We start from the raw sequence: 15,805 nt of genomic DNA, 5'->3' as shown, positions 1-15,805 counted from the left end.
AATCTGCTTTACATGCTGGAATATACACATGAGTAAGAACAGCCTGACACACAGTAGGTGCTTAGTAATATCTCCTGAAAGAAAGAGACACCGTTCCTGTGTCCTGGGTGTTAGGCAGGGCTAACTCACAGAATAAAGAACTGGCACATGCCTTGAGGAGTTATTATGAAGGGCTGGAGACACAGGTGTGAGAACCGTGAGAGCTACCTGAAGTCTTCTCTGCGGGGAAGAGTGAGCCTCAAGTTTGTTTTGCCGTAAAGAGACCGCTGGATGTGCCCAGATGGAGGAAGGTAGGGAACAGGCCAGACTGTGTGCTTGAGCGAAGGCACAGAGTTGTGGAGTCCAGGCGGGATAGCCAGTCCTCACGTGCAGGCTTGGCACGGGAGAGCACCGAGGAGGAACTGTGGAGGTGCGGCCTGGGCCTGGATTGGGGACGGGAGCTTCGGGGAGACAAATTCAGGTCTCAGTCTGTGGATGAGGATGTCATCGAGGAGGGTGAAGCACATAGGTGAGATTATCAGATGATGCGCGACTGGCTGCCACAGAAGGAGGAGGGACTCGGGATGATCCGAGGTTTCAGGCTTGTGCACTTAGACGAGTAGGGATGTCATGAGTGGAGAGGACAGGAGGGACAGGTTTGGTGGAGCAAGAGAATGACTTCATTTGTTCGTTAAGCAAATATTTGAGCTCTTGCCGTGTGCTAAGTATTGACCGCTGGGAGTTGAGTGGTGAGCCCCAGAGTTTACAGGACGGAGAAGATAACGATGCAGAAACGGTCAGCGATAGTACTGACCACACAGTGTATGCCATGGGAGGAAGTTGAAGAAGCAGGTGGTCCTGGACTCATGGTTTTAAGAAGGCTGTCTGAGCAGAGACCCAACAAGTTATGAGGGAATCAGGGAAAGGAAGAGCAAGGGCTTTAGGAAAGTCCAGGGAAGAAAGTTCACAGTGCTCTTAGGGAACTGGACAGAAGCAACAGTAACAGTGAGAACAGCAGCAACAGCTAGTTTTTATAGAAAATTAAAGCTGGTTTTAGGCATTATTTTAAGTGCTTTATGTGTTTTAACTCCTTAATCCTCAAAACGACCAATGAAGCAGGTACTGTTATAAATCCCATTTTACAGAAGAAGAAAGTGAGACAGAGCATGAATAACTTGTCCGAGGTCACCCCGTGCATATGCAGCAGAGCGGAGTTTGGGCCCTGACAGCACAGAGCCCACACGCTGAACCACCTCTGCCCCTGGACGTATTATCAGGCAGTCAATTCCCGTCCCCAAGGGTTAAAGCACAGAGGGTAAGGATTGGGAGTCAGGTTTTTGGGGAGGCGGCAGTCAAGTCCTGAGATCAGCGGGCACATAAGGACCCTATGGATGTTCAGATTCTCAAGAGACAGATGCTTGTTCAGGACCAAAGGTGTGAGCTACAGAACTGAAGTTATTTCTAAGAATGTGGTTGAAATTGCTAATGACTGACTTCATGAGGAGTAAGAGATGCATGAAGGGGATGTGGAAAATAGCCAGGAGGAGAATAATAATAAACTCAGCTGCAACCTACTGAACCCTTAACTCATGGTAAGCACCCCTGTTCTAAGCACTTAACATGTAATAAATAACCTGAGGCTTTGCCACTTTAGATTATTATAAAATCTTTTCTAGCACAACCTTTGCCTAGTAATCAGACTTAATTTGTTGTCTTAGCTATATAAGGTATCTGACTTCCATTTAGAAAAGATTATTGGTTTCCTTTTACTTTTTAGTCTTAGGATAATTACAGGATTTTCAAGAAGAAAACTAATTATTAAGCCAGCCCTTTATTGTTTACTTTGCACTTCAGTTTTTAATTAACAGCTGTAGTGCCTACCACCTTTTCCACAAATTTTACATTATATTTTTAAAAAATGACATGTTTTAAATAATAGCCAGACTTTAAAGTGAGAAAGATTTTAACATCTCTAATACAAATAAAGTCTTATCCTGAAGAAGAATGTTTTCAAGTAAGAAAAGCACACAGCTTGGGCTCTTTGAGAAAGCCACATTTGTGTCTTGAGCAAATCACATAACTGTCTTGTCCTCATACACTAGAATAATTTCTGCATTTTCTTTAGCTTGCAGCGTGTTAATTTTAATTAGATTTACATTCTTGAATCAGAACACTTCCTTTTAAGGCTCTTTGTAGATAGTAATTTTTTTTTTTAAACATTTATTCATTTTTGAGAGAGCAAGACAGAGCATGAGCAGGGAAGGGGCAGAGGGAGAGGGAGACAAGAATCCAAAGCAGGCTCCAGGCTCTGAGCTGTCAGCACAGAGCCGGATGCGGGGCTTGAACTCACGAGCCACAAGATCGTGACCTGAGCCAAAGTCGGGACGCTCAACCAACTGAGCCACCCAGGCACCCCTGTAGATAGTAATTCTTAACGGGGAGGAGGGAGATTTCTCCTGGGGAAGATATGTCTGAATTCTGAAGGGTGGACTAGGGAGAATCTTCATTGCACGTATGGCTTTTGCCCCCCAGGCATGGAGCATCCTGTTCTGCCTCTGGCACTTATCACTGTTTAAGATAGCACTGACATAAACTGGGATGCTTATATAAGACACTAAAAACTTCTTGGGAACAAAGGACCACCGAAGGAAAACAGATAGTTGGAAAAAATAACAATGCAGAAGCAAATGTGGGGATGTTTCTTTCTATGAACTTTGTGAATCAGTTGATTTATAAAGTTTGTATTGGAAACCAAAATACACCTAACGTAATTTTCCCATAACAACCCACATCATCCCGAAGTCTTTAGTTTGACTCTTATCATCTGCGGACTCAGCTTTTCCATTTCATTCACCCCTTGAGTGGGAAATACCTTGGGTAACAAAATAACTATCTCAGGAGATAGTTGTTTAAAATTTATTGAGAGTCCAGTTTATGAGCCAGCAGTGGCGACTTTGAAAGGCAAATGAAATAGAGGATTCCCCCAGGTAGATTAGTAAATGGAAATGTATACTCCTAATTATTAACTTTAGTGTTTATCCTGCAGATTCAGAGCTGTCTTACTAGTGACTTCACTCTATTTGCTAACATGTTGTCTCTGTATTTTTCCAGAAAGAAAAAAACTGAAGGCACCTATGACTTACCTTACTGGGATCGGGCAGGTAACTCAGACTTTGCATCTCCTTCCATCAAGGAACTCCCACCTCCCTAGGTGGCAGTAGTAAAAGAGGAAAGTTCTTTTCAGGCCCACATAAACTCCCCAGCACTTGTTCCTCTAACAAGTGTGTTCCTCTAACAAAATGGTGTTCCTCTAACATTCTGATCATTTTTACTTTTCTGTGCAATCTCTTGTAGTCAATAAGTAACAGAATGAAAAGTAAGAATTTCCCGTAGCATGCACTCTCTTCCTTTTTTCTGGACAACCTGATTTGCCCCATGTGTCTGTTTTTTTGAGGAGACCAGCTTTCTTTAGGCCCTGTGTGAACACTGTATGAAAGACTGGTTTTGGTAACATGGTGTGTGTTTGTCCCTCTACTGTGGGTATTTCCCAGGCGGAGTCTCGCGGTTTCAGAATCATGAGGTCTGCCATCTCTGCCATGATGAGCTGCCATTTTCTTAATTCCTTCTGTGTGTGGCAGATTGCTGGAGGTGACATCAGAGGTCCCCTAAGGCTCTCCCCTCTTTCCAGTCTCACTATGGGAACAACTGTTAGAAGCCAAAAGAGTTCACTGCTGTGACTAAGGTAGAAAAGAGCAGTGGTAGGGGCAGGTCCTGTGTTGCTAACATCCCAAGGCAGATCTTGGGAAGTATTTTTTCAGAAAAACTTACCAAAAAACCACCCTACAACAGGCACATTATATCTGGCTGCAATTTAATAGCAATGATTTGCTTCTGTATATGCTTTGAATAGAAATTTCTACCATGTTCTGCTTTGCATTAGATATTCTATCAAAAAAAAAATAATTTAAGGAATTTCTTTGAACAAGAACAAACTAAACCAAAAGCTACCAGAAGGAAAGAATAATAAAGATTAGAGAAACAAAATAGAGAATGGAAAAGAGAAAATCAGTGAAACTAAATGTTAGTTCTTCAAAAAGATCAACACAATTGACAAACTTTTAGTTAGATGGAATAAGAAAAAAAAGAGTCAAACTACTAAAATCTGAAATGCAGGTAGAGACATCACTTCCAATTCTACAGAAATAAAAAGGATTATAAGAATACTATGAACAATTGTATGCCAAAAAATTGCATAACCTAGATGAAATGGACAAATTTCCAGAAATACAAAATCTACCAAGACTCACAAAGAAATAGAAGAGATTGAGTCAATAACCAAAAATCTCTCAAAAAAGAAAAATCCTACCAAAGATCACACACACACACACACACACACACGCACACGCACTCATGCACACAAAGCTATTAGCACCAATAACTGAGTAGAGTAGCAGGATATACTATACTAAATATACTAAAGGATATACTGAAATCAGTTGCATTTCTATATATAAACAATAATCTGAAAAGGAAATTCTAAAAACAGTTTCATTTACAAAATAACATCAAAAAGAATAAAATACTTGGGAGTTAATTTAACCAAGGAAGTGAAAGACTTGTGTAATGCAAATGATAAAACATTTCTAAAGAAATTTGAGAAGACATAAATAAATGGAAACATACCCAGTGTTCATGGATTGAAAATTTAATACTGTTAACATGTCAATACTAACCAAAGCCATCTATAGATTCATTAGCGATCCCTGTCAAAATCCCTATGACATTTTTTGTACAAATAGAAAAATCCATTCATAAATTCCAATGGAATTTCAAGGGACTCTGAATAGCCAAGACAGTCTTGAAAAAGAATAAAACTGAGATTCACACGTTCTGATTTCAAAACAGTGTGATATTGGCATAAACACACACATACACAACAGTGGAGTGGAGAGCCCAGAGATAAACTTTCACAAATCTGGACAAGTGATTTTTGGCAAGGATGCCAAGACCACTAGGGTAATGACAAATGGTGCTGGGAACATTGAATGTTCACATATGAAAGAATGAAGTTGGGCTCCTGCTGAACACCATTTGTAAAAATTAAATGAAACACCAAGACGTAATACCTTAAACAATAAAATTGATAGAAAAAAACACAGGACAAAAACTTGATGACAATGGACTTGGTATGACTTCTTAGCCATGTCACCAATGCACAAATAACAAAAGAAGAAGTAGATTGGACTTCGTGGAAATTTAAAAATTTTGTGCATCGAAATATACTATCCGTAGAGTAAAAAGGCAACATGCAGAATGGGAGAAAATATTTGCAAACCATGTATCTGCTAAAGGATTAATATCCAGAATAGAGAACTTCTAAAACTCAACACCAACAACAAAATTCAAAAATAGGCAAATGACTTGAATAGACATCTCTCCAAAGAATATATATAGATGGCCAATAAAGCACATGAAAAGATGCTCAACATTGCTAATCTTTAGGGAAAACCAAATGAAAACTATGAGATTACATCTCACACCCATTAGGATGTCTCCTGTCAAAAAACTGAAACTGGTGCACTGTGGTTGGAATTATAAAATGGTTCGGGCGCTGTGGAAAACACTATGGCAATTCCTCATAAAATGAAAAGTAACTAACAATATGAGCCAGCAGCTCCACTTCCAGGTATGCCGGAATTAAAGAATTAGAGGCAGGGTCTCAAAGACCTGATTGTACATCTGTTTTTATAGCAGAGTTATTCACAACAGTTAAAACATGGAAGCAACCCAAGTGTCCCATCAGCTGATGAGTGGAAAAGTGAAATGTGTATACAAGCAGTGGAATATTATTTCTCCTTAAAAATGATTTTCTGCAATATGCTAGAAGATGGGTGGCTCTTGAGGGCATTATGCTACGTGAAATAAGCCAGATACAAAAAGACAAATACTGTATGATTCCACTTAGATGAAGTACTTAAAGGAGTCAAAATCATAGAGACAGAAAATAGAATGGTGGTTGCCAGGGACCAGGGGGGATGGAGAATGGGAATGGGGAGTTACTGTTTCATGGAGATACGGTTGTAGTTTTTACAAGATTTAAAGTTAAGATAGAGATAGATGGTGGTGATAGTTGCACAAGAGTGTGAATGTATTTAAAACCAACTGACCCACACTTAAAAATGGTTAAGATGGTAAATTTTATGTAATACGTGTTTTACCACGACCACAACAACAAAAAGATTGAACATAGAGGCTAGTTTGTGTAGATGTGCTACAAAAATGGCTTAAATGCAACAGGATTTCTTCCGTAAACAGTATCATCCTTTCAGAGGTAGGTTTTTATTTAATGGTCTTTATTGCTTACAATCACAATGAAGGTTGGTGGAAAGGAATGAAGCAGTTTCTCCCTGCCAAATCAGTGGAACATGAAGAAACCCCAGTTCGCTACAGCAGCAGCGAAGTTAATCACTTGAGTCCAAGAGAAGTCACCACAGTGCTGCAGACGGACTCTGCAGGTAACTGCTTGCAGCCTTCGCCACAGAGTCAGGGAAGACGCTGCTCTGCTTAGCTGGAAAGTGCTTTGGGATTTATAGTATCTTTTATCTTTCTCATATGTAAGAGATGAGCTCTTTTCTTGAGGTAGAACTACTTTTTAATTTTTTTTTTTTTAATATTTATTTTTGAGAAAGAGAGGAAGACAGAGCATGAGGCAGGGAGGGGCAGAGAGAAAGAGAGACAGGATCCGAAGCAGGCTCCAAGCTCTAAGCTCTCCGCCCAGAGCCCAAGAGGGCTCGAACTCACAAACCCCACAAGATCATGACCTGAGCCAAAGTTGGACGCCTAACCTGCTGAGTCAGCCAGGAGCCCCTAGAACTGCTTTTTAAAAAGGTGACCTTGAGAGAATCATTTCTGTGTCTTAGCTGTGAGCATCCGTTTCTACAAGCTCTGGGCATGTTACCTGTTTACCTGGGGTTTTATTTGCGTATTAAGAGCAGGAAGGACATAGCGAGCCTTACAGTATTCTGTTAACATATTTATTTATTTTTCTTTTTAAAAAAGTTTTTTGTATTTATTTTTGAGAGAGCAAGCCAGCAGGGGAGGGGCAAATAGAGGGAGACAGGATCTGAAGCAGGCTGTGCACACACTGACAGCAGAGAGCCCGATCTGGGGCTGGAACTCATAAACCTGAGATCATGACCTGAGCCAAAGTCAGATGCTTAACCACCTGAGCCACCCAGGCGCCCCATATTTTAAACAGCGTCATATTTGAAAATATTACTCTAATAATGGAGTGGGTTTTTTTTTTTTTTTTCACCAGTGAAATACTGCCTATAAACCTGAAGAGCATATACAGTTTGGTAAAATTTCATGATTGAAGCTCTGTGGCATGTTAACTTCTTTTGAAACATAACGTGTTTAATTTTAATTTTTGAAGTTCTTGTAGAGAAATCCATAGGTCCGTGTTGATAATGAAGAAAGTGCCCTAAAGAAGTGTTTGTTTTTGGTGTAAGACTACTGCTGCCCCCCTAAATTGAACGATCCCTGTATGAATGAGGTGACTTTTCTCTGGTTTGTTCTGTGATACCCCAGAGTATGCACAGCCACTGGTGGGAGGAATTGTTGGCACCCTTCATCAGAGATCTACCTTTAAACCAGAAGAAGGAAAAGAAGCGAGTTATGCTGACTTAGATCCTTACAACTCCCCGGTGCAAGAAGTTTACCACGCCTACGCTGAACCACTGCCAATTACTGGGCCCGAATATGCAACCCCCATCATCATGGATATGTCTGGACACCCCACGGCTTCAGTTGGGCTGACCTCAACGTCTACTTTCAAAGCTGCAGGGAACCAAGCTCCCCCAGTAGTAGGAGCATATAACACTCTCCTCTCCAGGACTGACAGCTGCTCCTCCGCCCGCGCCCAGTATGACACCCCAAAAGGTGGGAAGCCAGGTCCAAGTGCGCCAGACGAACTGGTGTACCAGGTGCCACAGAGCACCCAGGAGGGATCAGGAGCCGGGAGGGATGGTGAATGTGATGTTTTTAAAGAAATTCTTTGAAGGTGATGCTGCTTTTCATAAAGCATCGTTTTAAAGCACATGGCCTTTTTTGTGTGTTAGTGGTAGTAATATATAGAATGTATTACGTATCTGTCACAGATGTGGTTGGGAAAATGTGATGACCGAGGTACAGGGAACTACTAATCTTGCCATCTTGCTTTAAAAGTGTTATCGTGGCAGTTACTGCTTGCCTGTTAAATTTCAAACATCCTCTTTGTTACTACTGTAAAACACTATTTTTAATACAGAAAAAGCTCCCTACTATGCACTTCAAAGAAATTTAAGAATCACTGAGAGTATTTATTACCAATGCTGCAGGTACATTGATGAACTCAAGAGATGGCTGTGTAAGCCGGACTGGCAATAACGCACGGTACTGTTCTTGAAATGTCTAATGGCTTGAAATTTTGCTTTGTGAAAGGTGGGTACTATCAGGATTTCTTTCTGTTCTATTTCTATATACCTTACGGTTTTTTGTGGGGTTTTTTCCAAAAATTAGTGATATAATCATTGTTTTGATGGTAGTCGTCCACTCCTCTTTCCTTTGGAGGATCTATAGGTGGGAAACTGACTTGTAATGGGCAAGGTGATTGATTCTTCACCTTCTGACACCTCAAGAGCTTTAACATTTCATGGTACGTGAGCTGGTTTCAGCCCTGCTTGCTCTGTCTGGGGCCAGCCCTATTCTTGTGTTTTAAAATGTTTGAGTTATTTTAGCGAGTGATGCTTGTTTCATCAACCTCATGAATCCTCTAATTTTACACAGCTGTAACAGATTCTCTCCCTCCCTCCAAATTTATCTGCAAAGGGCGAGTTGTGAAAACTTGAGAGCATCTAAGTGAACACCGTAAACGTGACCCCCTTATATTTATTTACCACACTGAAAGGCAAAAATCCTTTCTCAGAAAGGATTTACCTTAAAAAAAAAAAAACTATTTGCCCTCTTTGATTTAATATACAGGGATTTTTCTTTGAATCCAAAGGTATTTGGGGTCAGTATTTTTAATGATCCACAGTAAAATACTGAAAGAAATATAAAACCCACATGGATTCCTCAGCTGTGTGTGACTGTGCCCTCATCTGTATGGGGGAAGGTGTGAACAGTCCTTTCCAGCATACCTAGGGAACACAGGCTCTGGCATCCGAGCCAGCAAATATTACAGCTTGTTTGTGAAATTTTCAGGCAATTTCTTTGTCACCATTTGCCCAGGAGTCGTTTTAGATGGGTGAAATGAAAAGCATCTGTAATTTACCAGCCTCTAGTGTAAAAACCTTTCAGAGTCTTTGGCAAGAGAAGCTGGCCCTCAGGTTGAAACCTAATTTGGCATCTAGGCTTCTATAAATCCCAGTGTGTAGACTTAATCTTGACATGTAATTTCCCATCAGGATCTAGACCTTTCTGTTGGCTTGTGCCACCAGATTGTTTCCAGAATTTGCTAGAGTTGAGGACCGTGTTCATTCTGCTTGCTTCCTGAGGTAGATGAATATTCTAAAGCATTGCTTCAAAAATCCAACTACGCTGCAGCCTCTCTGCCCTCTGGTCTTATGATTTCTGTTGGTGTCATTTGCTTTTCCAGACAACTTTGCATAATTTCATTCATTGAAAAAAACCAGTTCATATTGTTTCAAATATTTTGAAACAAAAAGCACAGATGTTGAACTTTTTATTAAGACACAAATGTGTAAAGCACATGTATTACTGCAGTTATCCCCTTTCGGGGGGGAAAGAGTAAACCAATTTATTTGTTATTCACCCAATCATAGGCCTGTTCTAGAAGCTTTAAGAGAAACTGTTTCATCTTCCCAAAGATGCTTGTTCTTTTTATTTAATGTTGTGTACGGGATTTTCCCACAGAACTTTTGAGAGGCAAATGTTTTCTTAAATGATGCATGTTTTTTTTGCCACTGTGCTGTGCTTGAACTACCAGTGATTTTTACAAAAGTTTTTACTGCTTTTATAAATATATTTTACTTTCCAAATGAAGAGCTGAGCCTGACTCAAAGAGTTCTGATATTGTACTTTGAGTTCGTTTGTTTTCACATTAGAGTTTTGCTTTTGGGTTTTGTAACCCCATTTCTATGTCTGATACCTATCTATACAGCTTTGGAGACAATCAAGTAACAACTGAAAATGTGAAAGTAACCTTTTTTTTGTTTTTTCAAAATTCCCTTGAATTTTTATTCTTTGCTCGAAACATTTAAAAAAGACACGTAAGTCACTGTTCTTTTGGATGAATTTTTTTCCTGTTAGCACAATCGTCAGACAATGGTACAGCACGTGTGGCCCTTCCAGGTTTCCTAAAATCACACTGACTTCTGACACATGGTCTTCGGAACCAGCACTGTTCAAGATATTGTGAATGCTGATTTGTATTGTATTAAAAGCTGTAACACTAAATAGATCCTCTTGTATATGCGGGGTCTAGTTCAGTTATTTAAATTCATGTTTCACTATTTGCACTTTGCATTGAATGGGTTTATCCGCTGATGAAGTGGTTTGTGTAGAGAATTTATATAGCAGTTGGAATTACGGTGTCATGTATACTCTTGCCCTCTGATGCCCCAGCAGAAAATGCACTCATCTAAACATGAATGTGGCCATAATTCTTTGGAAAGTGAGAAAGCTTGGAACTTCCTTGCCTTGGCTCCACCTGGTCACCTGGAGAGTGAAAGGGCTATGGAAATGCCATGTCAGACGATAAGATGCATTGTGGGCCAAAAACTTGTCACACTCTTTTAAGAGAAATCAGTTAAGCTCTACCTTTAAAAAACTGCCTATTAGTTCTGCCTTTCTGTTCTGAACTTGAAGTCCCTAAACTGCAAAATCAATTAAGAGTTGGATGGTTATTAAAATACTTTCAACTGTGGCACCAATTCTTATTTGCTCCAATTTGTGACTTTTTTTTTTTTTTTTTTTGCACTGGGAAAGGTAGAAACCAAACAGAATACTGAAATACATATTGGAAAATAAAAATGGTTTGTCAGTGATTCTCCCAGAATGTACTTTTCTTACCTCGGCATGTACTGTAGTCACTCAGTATTTGTATATGTTGCTAGGATTTAGATTGTATAAATAGTGAAATTTTAATGTGTTCTTGTGTTTTTAATAAATTGTATATATATGTGTCTTGCTGAGAATTTTCTTCCTTGAGGTTTGTAGCCTTTTCTCATACTACACAAAATGCCAGATCCCTCAATTTTAGCATCAGACTGTACTGCCATTATTTTAGTCCGTACAGTAACATTTGAAAATGCTACCGGTGGTTTTTTTTACTGTCACTAGAGCCAGCACCATCCTTTTTTGAAGCCTAAATTAGGTTGCAAACTACGGCTGTGTGGTATGAGGGACAGGTCACACTAATACCTGTCTTTTCCACCTCAGAGTGTCCTCCCCCTTATACTCAAGTATTTACTCCTGCATCCCCTCTAACAGTTCACCCTTGACAGACTCCAGAGAGACAGGGTGGTCTCCATCGTCTCCCAGTGGTAATTCTTGTTCGAGACAGCAGTTCTTTCAACTCTTTCCCCTCCTGAGAACTTTTAATTCCAGCCCTCCTGTAACTTCTTTTTCCCTCACCCCCATACCCTTCCCTCCCCAAAACAAGAAGGGAGACTAGCTCACCACCTCCGCTGGACTGGTTTTTAACTTGTTTGCATCCAGTGGGATTCTTCTGATGCACCCTAGGTATCCAGATAAGCCTTCCCTTTGAAGATGTGATTTAATCGTGGACAGTTGAGATTTTTCATGAAAATACCATTTAAATCCAAAAACAGCTTGAATCTTCTAAAGGGTTTAACTTACTGTGTCGTCTTCATTTTTCCTAATTGAAATAGTAAACTTTCAAATTTTAATATATTAAACAAGGCAGAAAATGATGTTTAACAATGGTCTCCTGGAGCTTCTTTGTATAAACTTAAAAATAATGCAGTCACCAGACTTTAGTAATTGTATTCTTAGGCTATTTATCCAGAATTTCATATTCAGCCTATTTCCTTCACCTTAAAAACAAAAACACCACCTTCCTTCTATGAAATTACTCATTAATAATCCTGGTTTAGTTAAAAGCTTAATGAAACTAGTATGGTCTTAGATTTCCTTGACCATAACCCACTGTTGTGTTCAGGGCTGCTTTTAAGATTAAAATCGGTCTCCTCGGGGACAAAAAGGAACTAATCAACCATTTAGATACATGCCTAAAATGGTTCCATTTTGCCATATCAAGGCACAACCACATCTCCATTCCCCACCAATTTACAGTAGACTAGTACACCTCTCAAAATGTGTTCAAAATTTGTTGTGGTAAACTAAATCCCCTACTAAGAAGTCACATCCCTTCAAAAGTCTAACATGAAGTAACTACAAAAAGATGTTTAAAAACACTTCAGAAAACTAGGTTTTAAAAACAATGCATTCAAAACTTATTTCCCTGATAACTAAACATATCCTGGTTTTTATAAATTAAATATATTCACAGAAATTAAGCTGGTGGTTTTGACTCACCAGGCGACAACAGACTTTTATGTACACAATTTCTTGACAAGTGCATCCAACATATTTAAAAATAAACTAAAAATTGCAGTATAAAAATAAAACTAATACTGTTAGCATCGTCTTCTGAGTCTGTAGGGTCAATCTTCAGTCAAGTTGATTACAAAGTTTTTTTCTATAATGTCCTTCAAAAAGAGCTGCTCCGCTGTCACATTGTGATATGCATTCTAAAGAGGGAAAGTATAATAAAGTCACCACCCCAGTCAAAAAATATTAACAGCAGCAATGGAATGCACAGTATCTAAAAAGTTTCTGAATGAAAAACGCAAGTAGCAAGTATACAGGTAGACTTTTCAGTTACCTTATTCTTTGCTCATTCTTTTGCTACAGCCATCCCTACAGCCCACTCTTTTCCACTTAAACCATCACGTAAAGCCCCCCCCCCGCCCCATCATTTCCTGTCCTCCTAAAAGGGACTTAAGACTAGAGACCAAAATTTTAAGTCAAAGTGGGTTGATCATTTTAATAAAAGCACCTGAAACTCCTAAGAGACATCAGCCTAGAGATAAAAAGAGTTCCATACTCTTGATGGATATCCTAATTTTCCTCACAAAGTTGTTACGATGTTATTTAGGACTAAGGAGAAATGCATCCTAAAGTCTGCCCCAGGTACCTAACTCTTGAACTACTTAAGCATTTGTCTCACAAGGGGTGGGAGGTGAGGTAATACCAGTTCTCTAGCTTCTGTAGTATTTGGGGATGATGATGTAAGGGCACTGATTACATAGGATAGATCCATATCCATTACAGTGACCCATTCATACTTCCATATTAAAAATATACAGATAACATTTTAATCCTAACACTAGTGATATGCCACTAACCTCACTTAGACAACTCCTTCCCATTCTGTTAAAAAGGCTTACAGATCTTGGGGTGTCTGGTCCGTTGGTTGAGTATCTGACTCTTGATTTCAGTTTAGGTCACAATCCCATGGTCGTGGGTTGGGCCCCGTGTCAGGCCACATGCTGAGCATGAAACTGGCTTAGGATTTTCTCTCTTTCTCTCTCCAAAATAATAATAAAGTCTTAAAGGTACTATCTACCATCACTGATCTCTAATTCAAGAAAAGCATGATCTATAAAGCTTTGCAACCTTTTTGACCATGAATATTCTTTCAGGGAGCTAAAATGTTACAAACCTCGTCTACATAACTAAAAAAGAAAAAAAAAAAAAAAACCACCACAGAAAAGCACAACAAAAAGCTAGATCATCTTCCTAACTCCAAATGCACCTGCATCTTTACCCTTGTTTTCAGTGCTCGATCCTCTTACGTGGATGAGTGTCTCTGTTCCATGGCAATGCTAAGTGAATTTGAGATACTACAAATAGCAAGTTGCCCGTATGTGTATATAAATAGTGCAAACATCATCTAAGATAAGGCTGGGTGCCTATATGGGTTTGATGATACTTGAGAATAACTGTGTCATATTCCCAAGGGTCCGGGGCCCACAAATTGGAACAAGGGTGGTACTAACAACCCCGGATCCAAGTCCCAGTTTCAGCACTTGGGAGCTCTTGGTAGGGTTAAGCAGCTCTCAAACTCTCAAAGCCTGTTCCCTCACTAAAAATGACAGTGGAGAAAATGTGGGCTTTCCAACTCTAAGGATCAAAGATTACACCCAAGTAGGTATGTATTACCTTACTCATCAAAGACATGGTGGCATTCCCATAATAGTGCAAAGGACTCTTGAGGTCAGAAAAGTTATATTTAAATCCAGCAAGGTGAACTTCATGACATATGTGAAAAGCCAATGTGATGGCAATAATTCCTGTTGTTGGGTGCTTGGGTTTCTGGAAAAGGAAATTAAAGTTTTTTTAGAACCCAAACAAGATACTTGTTTCCAAAGCATATTTAGGTGACCTCACCCTATGAAACCAGGACTTCTGAACATTTAATCAGGTGAGAAATACTTAGGTTAAACCCTCATCATGTCTAAGACCCAACCCCCAGTTAATATCCTAACTCTGAAAAAGCATAGAAAGTGTGACTGGAATCTTAGAAAACCTTTCAAATAAAACTTAACTGCAATATTAGCCCAGAGGACAACTATCAAATGAAGAAACACCATGAGGCTCAAGGAAAAGGATGCCACTGCCGCCGTATTTTATAAAACATGCTGAATTTGGCTTCCTGTGGAAAAAGCATAGCCTGTGAATTTTGAACCCATTTATGAAATGTAAGGACAGGTTAATTTGCTAATGGATGATCATGGTGAAAGAATTCACAGAAGCCTTAAACTAAATCTATTTTATAATCCTAGTAATTTAGCTGTAGGGAAAGACTAAGTAACTTCAATGACAAATAGTTAAGACTCTGATTAGAAAATAAAAATGCCAGATATATACGTAGTAATGTCACAGTCTCAACTGGCTCATTATCAATTTAAAAACAAAAACCAAGCGTCCCCATCATATACACCTATATCCTGAAAATGCAGTCACATGTTTGACAGTAAGATCTTCAAAGTTTTAATTCTCACCAGGATGGCCTTCAAAGGCAAAAACAAAATACATCTTAAACTTTTTAACACAGCAATCTAAAGAGATTTTCTTTCGATTAAGTATTACAGATTCCATGGAAATTACATATTATGATTTTGAGGAGGAGAAGAAATCCAAGAAGCACAATAATAGCAAATAAACTCACAGAGGCAAGCCTGTCTGAAAGCCTAACTGCCTTTGAAATACGCTTTTCTTTACCCACTGCCCTACTGTGACCACCACAACCCTTCACCATCTGTTAGAAAAGGAAATTAGTGGGGCGCCTGGGTGGCGCAGTCGGTTAAGCGTCCGACTTCAGCCAGGTCACGATCTCACGGTCCGTGAGTTCGAGCCCCGCGTCGGGCTCTGGGCTGATGGCTCAGAGCCTGGAGCCTGTTTCCGATTCTGTGTCTCCCTCTCACTCTGCCCTCCCCCCCATTCATGCTCTGTCTCTCTCTGTCCCAAAAATAAATAAACGTTGAAAAAAAATTAAAAAAAAAAAAAAAAAAAGGAAATTAGTGACTGGGTTAAAAGCCTGGGTTTTTGGAGGTTTTTGGAGGTTAAAAGCCTCCAACCTCATTGATCCCATCACTTTCTCCCCCTTCTGTCCCTCCCCTTCATGTCCTCTACTTCCTTTCTTCATATCTTAGAGTACCTTCAGCCGTGATTATCACCATTCCCTTATGGAGACCTTCCATTTTCTGTACCTGTCACCCACAGAAATAGATGATCA

General features: G+C 39.6%; 2 protein-coding genes across 11 annotated transcripts in view; one reads left to right on the top strand and one right to left on the bottom strand.

The window, feature by feature from the left end:
- Positions 1–11,174, top strand: part of DCBLD2 (discoidin, CUB and LCCL domain containing 2) — a 91,348-nt gene extending 80,174 nt beyond the window's left edge. For 2 of the 4 annotated variants that reach the window (XM_040484285.1, XM_040484287.1), the window contains 3 exons: positions 3,091–3,140; positions 6,357–6,494; positions 7,570–11,174. In XM_040484285.1, the coding sequence (XP_040340219.1) occupies positions 3,091–3,140; positions 6,357–6,494; positions 7,570–8,039 (658 nt within the window). In that variant the 3' untranslated portion in view covers positions 8,040–11,174. The remainder of the gene's footprint in view (positions 1–3,090; positions 3,141–6,356; positions 6,495–7,569) is intronic. The other 2 variants (XM_040484286.1, XM_040484288.1) reach the window with 2 other exon arrangements.
- ST3GAL6 (ST3 beta-galactoside alpha-2,3-sialyltransferase 6) overlaps positions 1–15,805 on the bottom strand; it is an 85,761-nt gene that overhangs the window by 11,387 nt on the left and 58,569 nt on the right. For 4 of the 7 annotated variants that reach the window (XM_040484290.1, XM_040484289.1, XM_040484292.1 and 1 more), the window contains exons 10-11: positions 14,230–14,382; positions 11,662–12,755 (exon numbers count right to left, since the gene is read on the bottom strand). In XM_040484290.1, the coding sequence (XP_040340224.1) occupies positions 12,669–12,755; positions 14,230–14,382 (240 nt within the window). In that variant the 3' untranslated portion in view covers positions 11,662–12,668. Of the gene's footprint in view, positions 1–3,122; positions 3,187–11,661; positions 12,756–14,229; positions 14,383–15,805 lie in introns of all 7 variants that reach the window. The other 3 variants (XM_040484293.1, XM_040484294.1, XM_040484295.1) reach the window with 1 other exon arrangement.

The sequence above is a fragment of the Herpailurus yagouaroundi genome, unplaced genomic scaffold (assembly GCF_014898765.1).
Source record: "Herpailurus yagouaroundi ecotype Mexico unplaced genomic scaffold, PumYag 162, whole genome shotgun sequence".
Lineage (NCBI taxonomy): Eukaryota > Metazoa > Chordata > Mammalia > Carnivora > Felidae > Herpailurus > Herpailurus yagouaroundi.
Note: the sequence above shows the minus strand (reverse complement) of the source record. Positions and strands in the feature narration are given on the sequence as shown.